Source organism: Telmatherina bonti (genome assembly GCF_933228915.1).
Source record: "Telmatherina bonti genome assembly, chromosome: 3".
Classification (NCBI taxonomy): Eukaryota; Metazoa; Chordata; class Actinopteri; order Atheriniformes; family Telmatherinidae; genus Telmatherina; species Telmatherina bonti.
In genome coordinates this window covers 33,157,791-33,170,688 of record NC_136621.1, presented here as the reverse complement: position 1 = coordinate 33,170,688, position 12,898 = coordinate 33,157,791, and the positions used below count along the sequence as shown (strand labels likewise).

The 12,898-nt window shown below is 39.8% G+C and overlaps 2 protein-coding genes across 3 annotated transcripts; one reads left to right on the top strand and one right to left on the bottom strand.

Annotated features, from left to right (window-relative positions):
* Window positions 1–726: 726 nt before the first annotated feature.
* Window positions 727–9,765, top strand: zfp91 (ZFP91 zinc finger protein, atypical E3 ubiquitin ligase). Of its 2 annotated transcripts, none has more exons than XM_079265192.1 (12): window positions 727–1,377; window positions 1,682–1,719; window positions 1,821–1,937; window positions 2,260–2,299; window positions 4,246–4,353; window positions 4,434–4,526; window positions 4,695–4,880; window positions 5,013–5,063; window positions 6,608–6,686; window positions 8,391–8,505; window positions 8,587–8,686; window positions 8,790–9,765. In XM_079265192.1, the coding sequence occupies exons 1-12, from the start codon at window positions 977–979 to the stop codon at window positions 9,760–9,762; spliced, it is 2,301 nt and encodes a 766-aa protein (XP_079121318.1). In that variant the 5' UTR covers window positions 727–976; the 3' UTR covers window positions 9,763–9,765. The 2 variants fall into 2 exon arrangements, with proteins under 2 accessions (XP_079121318.1, XP_079121319.1); XM_079265193.1 differs by having other exon boundaries at window positions 1,174–1,377; window positions 1,687–1,719.
* A 1,161-nt stretch (window positions 9,766–10,926) lies between these two features.
* LOC306774991 (uncharacterized protein) lies at window positions 10,927–11,973 on the bottom strand (the record flags this gene model as incomplete). The annotated part of the gene is made up of 2 exons (XM_079265194.1): window positions 11,685–11,973; window positions 10,927–11,575 (listed from the first exon to the last, which is right to left on the bottom strand). Exons 1-2 carry the CDS (start codon window positions 11,759–11,761, stop codon window positions 10,927–10,929), a joined length of 726 nt encoding a protein of 241 aa, XP_079121320.1. The 5' UTR covers window positions 11,762–11,973.
* Between the last annotated feature and the right edge of the window lie 925 nt (window positions 11,974–12,898).

Below are 12,898 nucleotides of genomic sequence, written 5' to 3'. Positions count from 1 at the left end.
TGTTAGTTCCATAGTCAGTGTAGTGTACAGTTGCAATATAAAACACATTCAGTATTTCTAAGGTTTAAATGAGAAGTCAATACATGTTAGAATCAAATATTTGCCACACTGTGTTATTACATGCAGCACAAAATACAAACACACACACACACACTGCAAAAAACAAAACAACAAATCTAAACTTAAGACTGGAATTATGGAGTGATAATTGTAATTTCACTGGATGAACCTGGAAAAATCATCTCTGATTAAATTTGTTCCCATCATGTCACATTTTCAATTAATATCCTTCTAATTAATAATCATAATGATTGTAAATTCAACTTATAATTAATTCGTCGCATTATATACTTGCCAAATAGTAATTAAAATCTGTGAAAGCACATTAAAGAAGCATTCATATTATTATAACTAATGTAGGCTGTGTTGAATTAATTTGAACTACAGTTCCCAGCATGCATCTACACACGTCTGTGTGCGTACTGCTATTACACGGCTGCTGCTGCTTTCCTAGATTTTTAAACACACTACCTGTACTGACTCAAGCTAAGAGAAACGTGGGGGCAATCCATATTGTTTAGTTATCTGCTAAAAGGGGCTGCACGTCTTGAACATACCCCGGGTTTATATTTGGCTTAAAGGAGACGCAACAAAGCGCACAAAATGGTTGTGCTCTAGGCCCCGGCGAATAAGTAGGTTTACTATAGCTTTAAGAGCGAGAAAATAGTGTCTGCTTCTTTAAAATTATATCGGTTTATTGCTGAATAGATAATTAAGAAAAGTTTTAAGTTTCTAATAAATAAATATATGCATTTAATTTGCGACGAAGCTAACAGAAAATGCATCACTGTACGATTAGGGCCGCTTGCAATCAAACTGTCTTTATAACAGATGTGGTCAGTTTTTCCTCACTTTGCATGTAAACCTGCGTGACTTCAAGAGGAATCTGAAGTAGGCTGTCGTGTTTCTCACGGTGATGGAACCGGTCGGCGATGTAAATAAAGGTGAAGAGCCGACGGAGGACAAGGCCGCAGAGCAGACCCCGGCCACCAGTATGGCCGGTACACCGCGGAGGGGGCTCAGAGAGCGGGGAGCAGGCCGACCTAGGTCCAGCCTCTCCGCTCCTGCTACAGACCTTAACGGAGCTGCATTGAGCCCACTGACCTCAGGACGGGTTTTAAGAGACAGGTCAACAAGGGCAGTACCGGCCTGGCTAAAGGACTCCAAAAGTGACGACGACGAAGACGAACCGAGCCCGGACAGCGGTGCGACCAAGCGGAGGAAAGTTTCCAACTCCAGGCGGAAGAAAAATGTGGAGTCTGCGGGTCTGGTTGAAGGTGGAGAAGGGGTCGCAGGAGACAGTCTTCAAGGCACAGAGTAAGTTTTCTGTCAGACAACCCTACCTGTTTGTTCCAGTCTATAAGACCAGCACATTTGTTTATCATGAGGCTTCCAGACTTTTAACATGTGCCGGTGGGTTTGGTTCCTGTCAAACGCACGCCTCCAGCATGACTCGTCCCCCTCTCCACTGACTACATGACTGGAGTAAAACCTACCTGTCCACAACTAAGCTCACACTTTTCTTAAGTGCTTCAGCTTCTAAGGTCATGGTGGATGTTGCTACATTCCCCAGGAGGTAAACAAAGTGTAAAATCTCAGTGTTTTCCCTTCCTTCCTCTAGTTTAGAAGACCACAAGAAAGCTGCTACAGATGCTCAAGGTAAGCAACCTTATTTATACATGTATAATTATGTGTGAGTTCAAACAGAGCTGTTGTAAGTGTGTACTTAATGACTTTTTGCTTCGATTCCCTCGCTCCAGCACTTCCTTCAAGACGCCCCCCAGCACAGACTGGTGCCAAGCCCCCAGCTGGCAGGGCCATCCGAGTTTCTGGCAAACCTGTGTGTAAGACTGAACCCGGGATGGAGAATCCAGCTGGTGAGAAACCTGTTGACACTGAGCTGCTGTGTTTTTAAATTTGTGGGCACTTTAACCCACAAATCAGATTATGTAGACACAGAAGAGCTAAAAGGTCCTGCTGAGGCTTTTAAAACTCTGTGGCATCTAGTTAAGTGTATTTCTATTTATGGATTTGTTGTGGCCCAAAAATCTCATTTGATCATGACCACAACACGGTATTTTAAACAATTCATCTACAGAGACTTAAAAAGGATTGCAGTGAGATGATTATTTTATGTCCAAGTGCTGAAAATACATTTGTGTTGTTGTTTGAAATCTTGTGCCTTTCTCTGTCATGCAGCAGTGGAAGACGGGGTGAATGATAAGGAAAAGGATGACGCGTAAGTAGATTTTTGGGTGTTTGGATGAAGTCAGACATGATCTATGCCAGCATTCTTTATTAAATGCTGTACAAAAGATGCATTCTTTTGTAAGTGTCATCAAAGAACATGGTTGTACATTTATATACCTTTTACACAAAATGTCTGAATGTTCCTGAAATGCACTATAACATGTCAAACCGGTCAATGTTAAAGCATTTAATAACATAAAATCTGAAAGAATTGTCTGAACCACAAAGTGTTGTAATTTCAACAACAGTTCATATCTAAACAGCCCTCTTCATCTTATTATTTACATTTTGACATTGTCAGACTTAAGACGATGCTGAACAAATGACGAGTTGTTGAGACATTGCCGTTTTTTGCGTTGTGGTAAATCCATAACTGACGTTAGTGCGCCAATGAAACCCTTAAGATGAAGACATTATTGTTACAAAATCATGCTTTAATGCTGGCAGTCATGATATAATATCAGTCTTTCACTTTTAACATTTTATGTAAATTTTACATAAAAGTTGATTATCTCCAATCTTTTGGAGGAAGTGTATTCAAGAAATCATTCCTCTTCTTCTTGTATTCTCCTTTTTGACTTCTTGTCTACTTTTTATAATGCTGTTTTTCTTTTTCATGTGAACTGATCAAACATTTAAAAGAATGATTTGTTATATTATTTAAGTAGCATGCATCTGGGTTGTTCCTTTGTTTTAGAAATGAAAAAGTACATGAATTACCTTCAGAACAATAGAACAATACAATTGCCTTAAAACTTAATGCATGACTCAGTTTCAGAAACAATTCTCATAGTAAATAGTAGAAATAATAACAATTAGGACTGTGGTGATATGCTTTTGTCCCGATTCGATTCAGTTCTGATTTTTTTTGGGTGGCGAATTGATTTAAATTGTGATTCTCACAATTATTCAATTTTGCTGATTTTTGTAGGGAAAAAAAAAAAGTACAAAACTTTTTTTTGCCAGTGATTTCGCTTAATTTCAACTAGAAAAAAAACAACACAGTAGCCAGACCATCATTCTGCTGCTTTAATGCCCAAGAAGACAAGTCAAAGATCAATAAAAAAAATGACAAAAAAATTTATAATGGATTATTTTTATTTATTTGGGGGAAAAAAATCGATTTTTTTTTTTTTTTTTTTTTTTTTTAAACAATTTTAAAATTGTGATGCAAAAAATCCCGATATTCAATTTTTCGATTTGATTTTCCCACCCCTAATAGTAATTGGTATAGAAAAATAATAATTATTGGACATTGTCAAATTTATTATCAAAATTTTAAAAAAGAATTATATAGGCAACATGGTAACTAAGAGACATTTGGCTGAACTCAATATTTAAAACTGATTTTTTTTAAAAAGTTTGGAGGCAAAAGGGTAAAATGCTACAAAAATGTTTTGCCTGGACTGGTTTTTCACACAATAATGTGGAAAGAAATGACATCAGAAATAGTTTTTTTTTTTTATTAATTAAAAATTGGACATTTTTGCAATATTTGGGAGACTATCATCAATATATGAAACCATTTTTCTAGCTGTCTGAACTCATTGAAGGGGGGACTAAAGTGAAGTAGAAAAGTAAACTGTGTCTTAAATGAAAATAAAACTACAAGTCATGGCAAGACACCGTCTGCTGTTCCGCTTTGTTTGCTACGTTTACACGTTAAAGCACCTGCAACATGCAAGTTGTAACAAACTGCAACTGCATCCATCAGGTTTTCTACTTCAACCCACATTTCTCTTCTCGCTTTTAAATCTCTGACAGTCTGTAGACTCGGGCAGGTCGGTGGCCATACGCACCTTCTCCTCCAGCGTGTTGTCTTTTTCCAACGTCCAGTAGAGCCTAAACACACCATAACACAGCTGTAAATGTCCCATACGTAGGCTCTGCGTCCATCTAATGTGGAAGCATTAACCCGACTTTCTGATCATTCAGTGAGAAGAAACAGGATGAAATTGAAGATGCACCTGAGCAAATCCTGGAAGAAGACCCTTCGTTTCCGGACGACCCAAGTGACCTCAGCTACACGCTGCAGAGTCAGAGGTACACTTAATGCTCTGCAAACACAACACTTTACTTGGGCCTAAAAAGTTTAAAGTAATTTTTTGCTGTGTTTATTTAAGCGGTGTAGAGGAGGAAGAGAGTATAAGCAGTGATGAAGATGTTCCCTTCAAAGATGACTTAAATGACCAGAGTTATGACCCGAAGGCTGAAAGGTGTGTATGAAAGGGGTTGGAGTCTCGCTGCTGTTTGCATTAACTCACTTTCTTCCCAAAAGTCAGGCATGTTTAAACAGTGGGTCCATGAACAATATTTTCTTTTTTTTTTTTTTTTTTTTTTTTTTTTTTTGTCATTTTTTGTTTGTTTTTGTGTTTCTTTCAAAGGGATGTCCCTAAACCAAAACGCAGAGCTCCGCCAAGACAAAAAGAAAAGAAAGAAAAGGATAAAGCGCCTAAGAAGGAAAAAGAGGCCCCTGATATAAAAGTAGAAGGTTCAGAAAGTGTGGAGAGTGTCCAGGAGGAAGTAAAGCTGGAAGAGGAAGTGATTGAAGATCCAGATGGACCCAGAAAGTAAGAGCAGTGTTCGACACGTTGGAGGGGGTTTAATACAAAAGCTCCTTTTTATTCCCCCTCTGCTTCACTGCAGCTTTGCGATTACTAAACAAACTTGTTAAATTTCTTTCTTTGCTCTCATTGTGTCAGGAGAGGCCGTCGGAAAAAAGATGACAAAACGCCACGTCTGCCAAAGAGAAGGTGAGGAAGATGTGTTTGCTTTAAACAGGGTTCATACGGTCATGAAAAACCTGGAAAAGTCATGGAATTTTAAAATTAAATTTCCAGGCCCTGGAAAAGCTATTAAAAATATCGATTTGTCAGAAGTTTTGGAAAAGTCATGGAAATATATAATGTTTAATCAAATATCCAAATAAAATGCATGTGTCGCAATGAAATGCAAATTGCCTCGGACCGTAACTATTTTTTGGTGTTGAAAGGGTTTATTCAATTTGGTGGCATTCATTCGCCTTTGGATTGAAAGCACGCCCACACTTGTAGGGGAGAGCGACCTAAGTTCAGGAAACAGAAAAGGTGACAGCATGCCAGGAAAATGCATGCCAGGAAAATGCAATTTTAATAACGCGTGGCTTTCAAAAGAACAACATAATCTGTGGCTCGATAGGGACACTGACACGAGATGTGCCAGATGTAAATTTTGTGTTAAATCATTTGATATATCAAATATGGGCAAATCAGTGCTCGTGAGCCACTTGAAAGGAAAGAAACACCAAGCTGTAGCTGCAAGTGCTAACAGCGCAGTAACAATAAGTGATTTTATGAAAGCTGGGACATCCAGAAGCAGTTCTTCAGTTCACACAGCAACAAAGCAGGCAACTATCACTGTTTCTGCCAATAATGAAGTGCTTAAAGCGGAGATACTATGGGCCCTAAAGTATAGTTTTTATTAGGAAGAGCTCACATTGGAAGAATTTTATTTGAAGTTTTCTATAATTGTTTTGAAGGTGAGTACAAAGACTTGTGTTCCACAGATTTATTACACATATACACATGCATAGTGTGAAATTAAAATGTATTGAAGTGGACTGGTCTGGTGTTTTTAGGTTTTACAGTCACCATACTGTACATTTCAGACTTAGCTCTAATACAGCCTTTCTCCAGTAGGGCCCCATGGGCCCAAAGCACTGACCTCTTACGATCAAGCATCTATTTCACCTCCTATTGCGTGTATTTTTTAGTGATCAGTGCTTAGGTCTCATGGTTCCTACCGGAAGGGGAAAGATTTAGGCTCTCTATCTTACGTATTGTCATGATAATCAGTTTTTGTTGGTCATGGAAATTCCGTAAAAAGTTTTGGAGAAGTCATGGAAAAGTCATGGAAAATCACTGGTGAAAAAGTGTAAGAACCCTGTTTAAAGTCAGAAATTTTTGCAATTATTTTTATAAAGAGTAATGGCAGCTCTTTGTTCTCTGTTTTAAAACTTTGCTGTTGCGTTGACAGTACAGAGCTGGAAATGAGAGTAAACATGTTCAGCGGTAGACATGTTTAAGGAACTTTAGAAATAAGGTGATCTTTGGGCGCATAACTGTTTTTTTTATTTATTTATTTAATACTGGACAGTGCATATTAATAAACATTACTGTAAATATGCCAGAATTAGCCAGAAGGCTATTTTTCATCTGCAGTCCCTGGACAGATGTAAAAAGTCACCCTAAAAGAGCAAATGCAAAATTACAGTTTTACATGATAAAATGACTAGAATATTTGTGTTTCACTCAATCAGGAAGAAGCCCCCCGTGCAGTACGTGCGCTGTGAAATGGAAGGTTGCGGGACAGTGTTGGCTCATCCTCGATACCTACAGGTAACACACACGTGTTTCTTTTTGTTTGTGTCCCTCACTGAGAGCCATTCAGAGCAGGTTTCCACACTCATTTCTAGATTTCTGTCTTTTCAACCCAACTGGAAGCATTCATGTTATAATCTTATCATGTATGCTGCTACATAGGCCACATAGGGATGCACCGCAATACCAATATCAGTATCAGTATCAGCTCAATACCAAGCGTGTGTACTCGTACTTGGTATTAATAAAAGCGTACCGATATCACAACTGATAGTTGTGAGTCAAGCTAGTCAAGCTAGCACAGATGTGTTTGATGACATGCTTTAGACGTGTTTTAAAAGAAATAAATGCCTTGAATGTTAAAATGTGATATTTTTGTACAATAAAAGCTAAATCTTTGTTTCAAAACCACACATTTATAGTTGTATTTCGGTAAAATGTGCCAAATTAAAATAAAACTCCCAAAAACTTGTTAGATGCTTATAATTTGTATTGTTGAGGTAACTTCAGAAAGGATGGGTAATTTATTACAACCTAATGAAATTTTACACAGTTATAACAGCAATAATAATAACAATAGTCACAATAATGTTCACATAAACAGGTTTGGTATCGGCAAATATCGGTATCAGTAGATATTCAAAATTTCAGATATCGATATCGGATTGGAACTCCCAAATAGTGGATCGGTGCATCCCCGTCGCCACATATTTTCCAGAAGTTTGTAACTGATCCAGATTTATAAGAGCTAATTGACATAATCACAGACAGACAAGAACATCTCTGTCCAAAAAGTAAAGAAATGTATGTTTGCCTGATTATTTCTACCCTTTTAGAATACAAGTTGGTGTTGTATAGACATCACTGGAAAGAGCGACAAGATGTAATTTAAGTGTCTTGTTTCTGTAGAACGAGCAACACAGCTAAACATGTAGGTAATGCCTCCAAAAATGGGTGTATTTGGTGATTGCACTATCCCACAGTAATAAGGGAAATACAGTTTATACACTTGTTTCATTTTACTGTGTCACACACTTAAATAGATGATCCACACACATCTACAACAGCTGGTCACTCCTTAACCAGGAGTTGTTGACCGTCTACCATCATGATTCTGTTGGTCATTCTGGCACATAGAGCACTTCCAAGCTAGTCATACAAGTGTTCAACTGGTTTAAGATCCGGGCACACAGTAGCTCAGTCCATCACAGAATATCTCCAGAAGAGGATGGTGATGGTGAGCGTTGTCATCCTGGAGGGTGGAAGAGCCACTTGCAGTCATACATCTGACTGACACGGAGGGGAATACCAACATTGTAGGAGTTTTGGCACATTTTTGGGAGCACTCCCCGCACGTTAATCTGTGTTACTCATTCTATATTGTGTGATCTTTACAAGTTTCTACCTCAATATAAAGTGCACAGGTGGAACTTTGTGCCTCCACCACGGAAAAGACAACAATAAAAGTGGATGTGAATATTTTATCATTTATAATTTTGATGTTAAAATGCAAAATTCAAACCTTTGAAAATGTAAATAAACCAGGAGATGACATTAAGGTGGTTATCGTCCACCTCTGGCATGAAATCTATATGAAAACTTTTTTTTTTTTTTTTTAAATAGGTTCTTTTTAGAAATATGTTTCATATTTAAGCAAATGGATATAGTTTGGAAAAAGAAATGTTCTTCCATGTTTCATTCTTTTTTCTTTTTTAATCCCAGCATCATATAAAGTATCAACACTTACTTAAGAAGAAGTACGTTTGTCCTCACCCGTCTTGTGGGAGGCTTTTCCGCCTACAGAAGCAGCTGCTGCGTCATGCAAAGCACCACACAGGTACACGCAGATCAGGTTTTATGTTTGGTCATTGTGAGTTGTAATGGAGTGCTTAGTGTTTATGTTTTCTTTCCACTCCAGACCAGAGGGATTACATATGTGAGTTCTGTGCTCGTGCCTTCAAGAGCTCCCACAATCTGGCTGTGCATCGCATGATACACACTGGAGAGAAACCCCTACAGTAAGTGCTCCTCTTCTCAGAGTTTCTTGGTGTTTGCTGTCCCGGTTTATTAAACAGTAATTTTATAGATGTGATTAATTCTTACCTCCCTTATTCTTAATAGGTGCGAGATCTGTGGCTTCACATGCCGCCAGAAGGCATCTCTGAACTGGCACATGAAGAAGCACGATGCTGATGCCACCTATCAGTTCTCCTGCTCTATTTGTGGCAAGAAATTTGAGAAGAAGGACTGTGTGGTGGCGCATAAGGCTAAGAGCCACCCAGAAGTGTTAATCGCTGAGGCGCTGGCAGCCAATGCCGGTGCACTGATCACAACTCCCGCCTCTTTACTGGAGCTGCAGGGAAACCCAATGCAGGCTGAGGTCACCAGCATGGACGTTAGCCAAGCTGGGCAGGACGGTCAAGTGGAGCAGCTCAGTCAGGATGGGCAGCATATGGCTCAGGTGTCCCAAATGAGCCATGTGACCCAGCAAGTGAGTCATCAGGTGGTTTTACTTGGGCAAGACCAGAGCCTCCATACCATGCAGGTGCCAGTGACAATTGCCCTGTCCCCCATTGACCCCCCTTCACCCGCTGACAACCAACAGCAGACGCACCTCCAGCTCCAGATGCCCGTCCAGTTTGTGCAGACTGCTCAGCAGCCACAGCAGCTGACCCTCCATTCCAGCTCCGTGGTGCCCCAGCATCAGCCGCAGCTCCAGCCTCTTCAGCCGTTCTCCCAGCAGCAGGGCCAGGGTCAGACACAAATCCTGCAGATGACCTTCCAGCCTGTCAGTCAGTCACAGACCCACATTCAGCAGATCCCCATCTTAGCAACCTCTCAGCAGCTTCAGACCCTACAAACTGCTGCGCCGAGCCCCCCTCTCCTGTCCACCCCGCAGTCCCAGAATCCAGTCTCCACCAATGGAGACAGTTTTATTCTGGACAATCCTGTCCTCTCTTCTTCATCTCCAACAGGCAGCTCCCTCCAGCAGACAGAAGTTGCGGGGGAGGACGGTGTGGTCTGGGAGCAGGCAGGACAGGGGGAACTGCTGGCTGATGGCACTGAGAGACATGTCCAGCAAGGTCTCATGTGAAACATGCGTTCACACAGAGCAGATGAACACCTGACACACAGTTTGCCATGTTTGAGGTAAATGTAGGATCACCAATATAATGTGTACTGTTCACTCATTTTCATACTTGGTAGCTTTTTAGAATGTCTGTATCAGGGAAAGAGTTGTTTGTTTGTGTGTGTTGTCGCCTTTGTACATACCAGCCCTGCAACTAGCCGTTTGAGTGTGTATATTAATAGGTTTATGTTGACATTATGCAATAGTATAGCCCAACTCTGATGAGTAATAAAACAAATCAAATGCCCAATATGTGGCATCAGGTTAGTTGGAATATATGAATTTAATTTATGTAATGAATTAACACAGAACAAACATTATAAAGTCACAAACTTCTTGTATATTCAGTAAGTAAATTCAGTTCAAAACACTGGATGAAGTTATTTTAGTTTATTATCACATTTTACTGGAGCTCATTTAGATACGGTTAAAAAGAAAATTATGAGTGAACATGTCAAACCCTAAAAAGTAAAGATGAAAGCAGGTTCGCATACCTGTAAATTTTCACCCTGTGCAGATTTCAGATGTTGACATTGATGACATCAGTCTGACTTTGTCAAACTTTCTCCTGATTTTTGAAGGACTAATAGCCTCAATACTCCAATTCTGACATCATCCTAAGCAGCCAAATGTGAACCTGTCCCATAGTAAATCGCATTAACAGCAAACAGTCACTGATCTGTCAATAATCTCTGAAGTGTAATGAGCAAAACTATGTAGACCCTTATAATCCCACACCTTAGATGTCTTCTACCATAAACTATAAAAACTGTCCGGGTAAAAGATGTAAATAAATGTCTTGGCATTTAACCAAAGTTTGTCTACAGTTATTGTTTGAAAAAACAGGTTTGGGAGGTTAAACTATCAGGGTTTTTCCTCCTCTTCAACAGGAGCAGCAGCTTTGCAGTTTATCAGTAGTATGAATCCATCTCGTGGTCTTTGAGTTCATATATTCGAATGTCTGTGTGTCCAAGTAATAACCTTCCAGCAAAGCATGTCAGATATGTTATTGCAGGTGTGAGTCATCCACAGTTCTCTACAGTATCTGGAAAATTAGTCATTAGTTTATTCTTTATGCATACCTCTATTCTAAACTAATCATTAATTTTATTCTAGTTCATTAAAACATCAAGACATGCTGATCCGCTCTCTGTCCCTCTGTGTTGTATATTGCTTCAAAGCTCTTTTAGGAGGAATCAAAGTGTTACTCAGTCCAACTCTCTTCTTTTTCACTTGCTGCCCCTCTGACTCATCTTTTAAGTTCTGCTGGAGGTTTTGTGATCCCACAGCTTCAGCTGCCTCTGGGGTTTCTTCGCTCACAGGTGGATGACAGTCACTGGGAGCAAATGAAGTCTGGAGGTCACTATCATGAGCAAACTTGCACTTGATCCCAAACCTGCACCTTCCATCTTTTCTGTACGATACACAGATCCTTTTGCCCCCTATCTGGGAGGGTTTGGCCTGCATTGTGAGAGGGACGTGTTTCTGCAAGGCACTGAGTCTCTGATCAGCCTGAGCTTTGAAAGGATTGGCGAACACACTGCTGTCTGAGCAGGTGGCCAAAGACGGAGAGGGTAACTTGCTGGGGTTCAGGGTATCTAAGGAAGGCCTAGGGAGGCTGGGCTGGAAGGATGCTTGTGTTCTGGGATGTGATGGTGGTAATGGTGAGGGATCAGGGTGGTCAGCATCATCCTCTGCTTCTGACTCGCTTGAAGCTGAACCAGACTCCAGCAAAAAGTTGCGAGTTTTTTTGACAGCTGCAGAATCCTCCATGACGCTTGAATACAAAGCGAAAAAGAGTTACAAAATAAGCATAGAATGACTTGCTGGGGTTTTTTTGTTTTTTTTTTACCACTTGTGGTTAGCCTTAACTGATGTCTACTTACTCTGCTTTGCAGGTGTTTACATCGCCCACCTCTCCATCGCTGTCGGAGGAAACTCCGTAGTCAACCAGGGAGTTCATACTGGAGCTAAGCTAGTTAGCCTGTTAGCAGATCCGTCTCCGAAAATAGAGCAAATAATGGTGTTCCTAGATGACTATTCCTCCCCGGATGTAAATATTAAGTTATGAAAATTTCCTATAGGAATATATAGAAAAATATTTTCATGCAAATTTTTATTTGCTTTAAGAAAGCAGTCGGGTTTGTCTGCTAGATAGTAGCTGCTGCCGGAGCTTCCCCTGCTGCCATGCCTGCAGTGACACCTGCAGGACAGGCGTGGTATTACAATCTGACGTTTTAAACGAGCTCGCCGATGAAAGCCAAAACGTAAAAAAAACAATTTATATCTTTGCATTAAATTATTTCAGTTGCATGTATGGCCTTTTTCAAGTTTTAGGGTGTATATACTGCAATGGAATAACAACGACAAAATTCTGTGAAAATTGCTGGACATAGTGGACAATTCTTCACACCCTGAACGCAAAGTATTCCTTATTGTAAATGAAATTAAATGAAAAATATTTTATTATTCCCCAAAGGGAAATTCAACATAGTAGTAAATAATAATAATTAACAAGAGGAGGTCTTGTTCCGGAGGCTGATGGCTGCTGGCAGGAATGATCATCTTTCAGTCTTACAGCGGACCTGAAGAAGCCTGTCACTGAACACATGTTGTTGTTTCATCACTGTGTTATGGAGAGGGTGTGAAGAATTCTCCATAATCATCATCAGCTTGTGCAGAATTCTTCTTTGGACAATCAGCTCCAGTGGCTCCAGAGTTACTCCAGAGTTACTCCAAGCACAGAACCAGCTTTCTTGATCAGTTTGTTAATTCTGGTTGGAGGAGAAATAAAAGGAGAAATTAATCAACCAAACACAAATGTCCTTAATGTATATCCTAAATGTCTGTACAAGCAAAATAAAAGCTGAATACCATGTGCAGACAACACACGCTTACATTAGACAAAATATTTCTTAGGGAGAGTCTTGCTTTTACAACCAAAGCCACTTCTGTTTCTTCATGTATTACAATGACATGACAAAAGTCATTAATGACAAATATTTCAATCTTGACCAGTCATTTTTGCTGGGGAAACAGTTTATACTGCAACTGACTCTTTAGTGTCTTTTATTGGATTGACGAATTGAAATCTGAAGAA

Excerpts from the sequence above, each read along its gene's own strand:
- zfp91 (XM_079265192.1), top strand. The coding sequence starts at position 977 with ATGGAACCGGTCGGCGATGTAAATAAAGGTGAAGAGCCGACGGAGGAC. Across the intron at positions 1,378-1,681 it reads GACAGTCTTCAAGGCACAGA|TTTAGAAGACCACAAGAAAG; the intron begins GTAAGTTTTCTG and ends TCCTTCCTCTAG. Across the intron at positions 8,506-8,586 it reads TCATGCAAAGCACCACACAG|ACCAGAGGGATTACATATGT; the intron begins GTACACGCAGAT and ends TTTCCACTCCAG.